Source organism: Echinops telfairi, unplaced genomic scaffold (assembly GCF_000313985.2).
Source record: "Echinops telfairi isolate 266 unplaced genomic scaffold, ASM31398v2 ScPeMD7_16;HRSCAF=60, whole genome shotgun sequence".
NCBI classification, from domain to species: domain Eukaryota; kingdom Metazoa; phylum Chordata; class Mammalia; order Afrosoricida; family Tenrecidae; genus Echinops; species Echinops telfairi.
The window spans coordinates 2,978,866-2,984,385 of NW_022103913.1; the positions used below are offsets into that span (position 1 = coordinate 2,978,866).

Genomic DNA, 5,520 nt, shown 5'->3' on the forward strand with positions numbered 1-5,520 from the left:
TAAATATATTTACATAAGTACATGCCTGTATTTAGACCTCTGTAAATGCCATTTGCTTCCTAGTTCTTTGCTCTATTTCCTTTCACTTTCCTCTTGTCCCACTATCATGCTCAGCCTTCATTTGGGTTTCAGTAATTTCTCTCAGTTACATTGCCCTTGATCAATCTCTACCAAGCTTCTCACACCCTCCCTACCACTGATTTTGGATCACTTGTGGTTCCCTTGTCCCTGGGTTGGTCAACACCACCTCCTTTCCCTCACCTCCCCCTCTCCCCATGGTCCATTTTTAATTGTGTTGTCTTTTTGTTGGTGGTGGTTGTCTTTAATGTTTAGAGAGCATACCTTTATTAGGTATGTCATTATCAAAGGGTACTTTATCTTTTTACTTTTCTGATAAAATCTTTTGATAATCATAAATATTTCATTGTAATGAGATCCCAGTTATATAATTTGCCTTGAGCTTTTTGTGCATTTATAGATGTGTGGGAGCTTTTTTGGAGGGGGGGCAGTTCTAAATGAATTTTTTTCTGTATGGATTTTTCTGGGAATATTCTAGGTTTAATATTTAATTCTTTAAGCCATTTTGAGTTAGTTTTCACATCTTACATCCTTTTATTCTCAGAAGAACCTTATTTATTGGCTATAATCTGCCCTATTCATTCGTATCTGGCTAAATTACTTAGAATTTTATTCCATTATTCATGTTGTGCTAGTTGGCTACTGCTGATTCAGCATGTGATTCATAGGATCCCAGTGTAGAAGTGACCAATTTGTTAAGAGCCATCGGGTTTCCCTTGCTTCATTTCCAGAAGATCACCAGACCTTCTGTCTTAGTTTGGAAGCTCCACTGAAACCTTTTCAGCATCACAGAAAGGCAGCAGCTTGCACTGACAGAGGGCTGGAGGATGCATTCGAGGTGTCATGGAATCCGACTCAGGCTCCCACATGGAAGGTGAAAATTCTACCACTGAACCACCTATACCCCCACCCATGACTCATTTTTTTCCTTTACCAACTAGAACTTCCCATCATGTGCTGGATTGTCAGAGTTATTAGCTCATCATCAGATATAGCCAGCTGACTTACCTGGTTGTTTATTAAGCTTTCAGAAAAAGAAAATTGGGAAAGCACGGATAAAGATCTTTGGGGAAAAGACATGTGGATGTACTTAGGAGTGGGCACAGAGTGTGAGGATCTTAATAATATATGTTAACCTTCACAGAAGAGACACTAATGAACAAAGTGGGTAGAGTATCTCAGCCAGCCTCAGCTTTTGTTAAAATTAATTCTGGACATTAAACTAAGATCATTTTCAAATGTTTTAATTAAGCATGTGAAAATATCCCAAACACCCACTGTCCTATAAAAAGTTAGTCTCTGAAACCCACAGGGACAGGTCTACCCTGCCTGTAGGGTTGCCATGAATCAGAATTGACTCAGTGGCAGTGAGAATTAGTTTATGAATTCTAATATCACACCAAATTTCTGAAATGCCGTTAACTCACTTTAGTATTATTTCTTCACCATTATTTAAGCAATGATTGAGATATCAATTTCTCCAGAAATCATTGCTGAGAGAGAGAGAGATGATAGACAGCATTTGAATATCACATAAAAATTTACAAACCATTTCTATATGTATTATTCTATATGTATCCTGTGCTGACAACCCTGAACAATCAGAGTTTCCTGAGTTGCTCTCAAGCATCTTTTCTTTTCTATTCTTTTTTTTGCTCGACAAACATCTTCCTTTGATTATCCCATGGCATCTCTACAAATGTTGCTTATTTGTGGTCATTTTTTCATCTGGAATTAGTGAATAAAATTAGTGATTTTTTCTTAAATTATCCTCCAGCATTTCGCATAAACCTACCTATACATGCCATAAGCCCAAAAGCCCTACCAGGCTCATCCATCCTGGTGTGCTCCCTCCTCCCTATGGTGAGTCTGTGTGTGTAGGTCTGCACAGCCCAGCTGGTCACAGAGCCTAATTCTTTCCTGCCCGGGATGATGCTGGTGGTTTCAAACAGCAGAGGAAGCCTCTGTATTATTTTAAATCATTATATCTCTAGGCCTCTGTGCCTTCATCCATAAAATGAAGGAACTAACAACCGGTAATGAAAATTAATGGAAGATCATCAATGGCCTTTCAGATTTGTAGTTATAATTATAAGATGTTACAGCAGAAGCCAGGCTCTGAACTTGAATATCTGAGTTGGTCACCAGAGCTGCTCTCTGAAAGGGGGAAGTCAAATTTCCCTTTTGCACTTGGATTTGGCAACTCTTGTATGCATCTCTTGGGGTGTTCTCTTTGCATCCAAACTCACTGTGTTCACGAGCATCCCTTTTGCTACTGCTCTGCTGTGGAGTTATTTTTTTGTCATCAGAATGGAGTAGATTCCCAGACCCTCTGGGTGCACCCTCCACACACTCAGGGCATCATGGAGATGACAGAGTGGTGTTGTCCACCTACAGACAGGCACCATTGCCAAGATGTTCTCTTGTCCTGAATGCCTGGGGGAGGGAGGAGCTGCTGAGGAGCTCCAAAAGCCGAACAGTATTAACTGCTTTCCATTTCCCCTTTACCTGTTTATTATAGCTTTTCAGAAAGTTGATGAGGTGAAATATTCCCCAGCATGGGAAATAATATAAAGCTTGAAGTCATTTCTGATGGAATGGTGAAATCACTCCACCACTTTTCTTTGAGCAAAAAAATAATAATGCAAGCAGAGGCAGCCACCAGGGATTTCATTATTGATAGATTGGAGGAAAACATAATGGCTCTAGATGAACAGGTTTTTCTTTCAACTCTTTAAAGCACTTTGGGATGAAAAGATGAGAAAGACAGGTGCTAGACAATGGAATGAACCTGGCATCAGCTTATTTACATAATTTCATCTAGTGATGCATTGATGTATGAAGTATAAAGTGTCTTTGTTGACTAGTGAAAATAAAGTATTTTGGAAAACAATCTATTTGCACAACCCCACTCTAAAATAACAGAACATTTTGTGAAATACCTCTGGCTTCTTTGAGAAACTTAATTTTGGCTTAAGTGCTGTGTTCAGCTTTCAGATAACAAAACCTTTTATGCTACTGTTTAATGTAATTCTCAAAAATGATTTTTCTAAGGAGAGGAGACACAGAGTTGGGTGCTGAAGAATAGAGAAGCAGGCACAACTCCTGCTGATGCTTCATGGGTCCCCCATTTCTTCGTGATTAAAGGGCACCAGGAGGGCTGCAGAGGTGTATGGAGCAAAGAGTCTAAGCAGCAGTTTCCGTGTGCTATATTGCTACCTGAATGTGGGACTAAGGGACCAAAAAGGGACCATGTTGTCTCCTTCACTCAGTGGAAAGGTTTGTGCCAGGTGTGAAACTAGACAGTTAAAGTCTAAGGACATTTGGGGAAGTCTTCCTTAACAACCCTCACAGATACCTGAAACCAATTTTGACCCATTCCGGGCCTCCGCTGACCACCACGTTACCAGAATGGTGCAGTCCGCTTTCCAAGCTGCTCACCAGCCCGCAGGCCTACACGGTGAGTACACGTCCACGCGGGACAGGCTTGGAACCTTGGACATTCCTCCTCAGCTTGAGGAGGAAGCATTTTTAAAATCAGCTGCACCCAGCAGCATTTTTCTCTTTCCTTTCCGGTTGTTGCTGATGTTGGCTTATTCTTCTTTTACAAATGTGATTTTTTTAATTGTTACCAATACTTTTAAGCATAAAATGAACTTAGAAAATGTAAAGGAAGTTGTGTGTGCTCCAAAACCGCTGGGTGCTGAGGTTTTGGATGTTAAGCCTGTGCTTTATAGCTCAAGGGAGTGGAATAAAAAGTGAGAGAAGCAATTAGAAGCATTACCAACAAATCTGAATGTCCAGAATTGGAGAGGAGCAGAGTCTTCCTGTGCGAATGAAGTGGCCTTGGAGGTTGCCCAGCTGGCCATCCCCTTGCATAAACCTAGAAAAACAGGTCTCAGATACGTTCAGGGCCCGGCGGTCTAAGGCAAAGGTCCTCAAAGGACACTCCCAGAGCAGCAGCCTCAGCTTCACTGGGAAATTTGTGAGAAATGCAAATTCTCCAGCCACACTCAGAAACATTGGGCTGTGGGTTTCTATGACAGAACCTTCTAGGTGCCTCCAAAGGACTCTGGTGGTACGATGGTTAAGCATTTGGCTAAACAAAAGAAAAGGCTTGGTGATCTTTGCTCCTAAGTATTCAAAACCCAAACCAAACTTACTGCCACCGAGTTGATACTGACTCACAGCAACCCTGTAGGCCATGGTAGAGCTATTCCTGTGAGTTCTGAGACAGTAACTCTTTACGGGGAGTAGAAAGCCTTGCCTTTCTCCCACGCAGTGGCTAGTGGTTTTGAACTGCTGAACTTGTGGTTAGCAGCCCAGTGTGTAACCTCTGTACCTTAAACCAGGGCTCCGCACTACACCACCAAGGCTCCTAAAGATTACAGCCTAGGAAACCTGAGGAGGTAGTTCGTCTCTCATACAAGGTCATTAAGGGTGGGAGGCAGCTCCACAGCACCCGACACCTAGGTGACACTGATGCAGGCCAACCTTGTGAACAATTGTGCACAGCTCTCCCAAAGCCAGAGGAGGAAGAATTAAGACTTTCAATTTCCAGGGAACCTTGTTGAGGAGAACTGTACTGTCCAGATCCAATTAGCTTCCACTACAGTGTCATAGTATGAGAGCATTGGGCGGATCACCACAGGTCAGCAGTTTAAACTCGCCGGCCGCTCCATAAGAGAAAGTTTGGGGTTTCTACTCGCATAAAGAGACACGGGCTCAGACACCCACAGGGACAGTTCCGCTCTGTTCTAGTGCCGCTATGATTCAGAATTGATTTGATGGCAGTGAGGTTTTTGTTTTGTTTGCTTTTTTTTAAGTCCTCTCTAGTGATTTCAATCCCAAGACTCATGCCATGAGGACACCCTTCTAAAATAAAGATGTACCCGAAGCTGTGATTTGAGAACTTTCTGACTGCATGCAGGGCTGTGACAAAACCGACCCTGAGAATCACTGCCTCCTCTGAGACCACAGGACTCTACTGACTCCTCTCAGCCCCTCCACCCATGCAAGAAATTGTAATATTCATTTTAACTCTCTTAGCCCAAGGAGAGAGTTTCCCAATGGGGAGAGGGCCCATGCAAATGGTTAGAGGTTATAGTCCACCCAGACGCACAGCAGAAGAGAGGTCTGATAATGTGCTTCCAAAAATGTCAGTCATTTAAAGCCCAATGGGGCCCAATTTTATCCTGACACAATGGGGGCTCATGCGTCCAATTGTCTCGAAGGCAACTGATCTTTGGTTTTGAATCTGAGGAGGCACTTAATTAGCACATGGTCTCTAAGTACTCATACTGATGGCTTTGTGGTTATTGCTAGGCATCTTCAGGTGGACTTCGTGATATTAATGACCACGTATGGCGATAGAGTAAAACTGCTCTATGAGATTTCCTAGGAATAGAGAAAAGAGCTGGGAGGCAAAGGGCATTTATAGAG

General features: G+C 42.4%; 1 protein-coding gene across 1 annotated transcript in view; it reads left to right on the top strand.

Moving 5' to 3' along the window:
* The window catches only part of SLC9A9 (solute carrier family 9 member A9), an 859,212-nt gene that overhangs the window by 850,157 nt on the left and 3,535 nt on the right, over window positions 1–5,520 (top strand). The window contains exon 15 of the mRNA XM_045287469.1: window positions 3,433–3,538. Within this exon, the coding sequence (XP_045143404.1) occupies window positions 3,433–3,538 (106 nt within the window). The remainder of the gene's footprint in view (window positions 1–3,432; window positions 3,539–5,520) is intronic.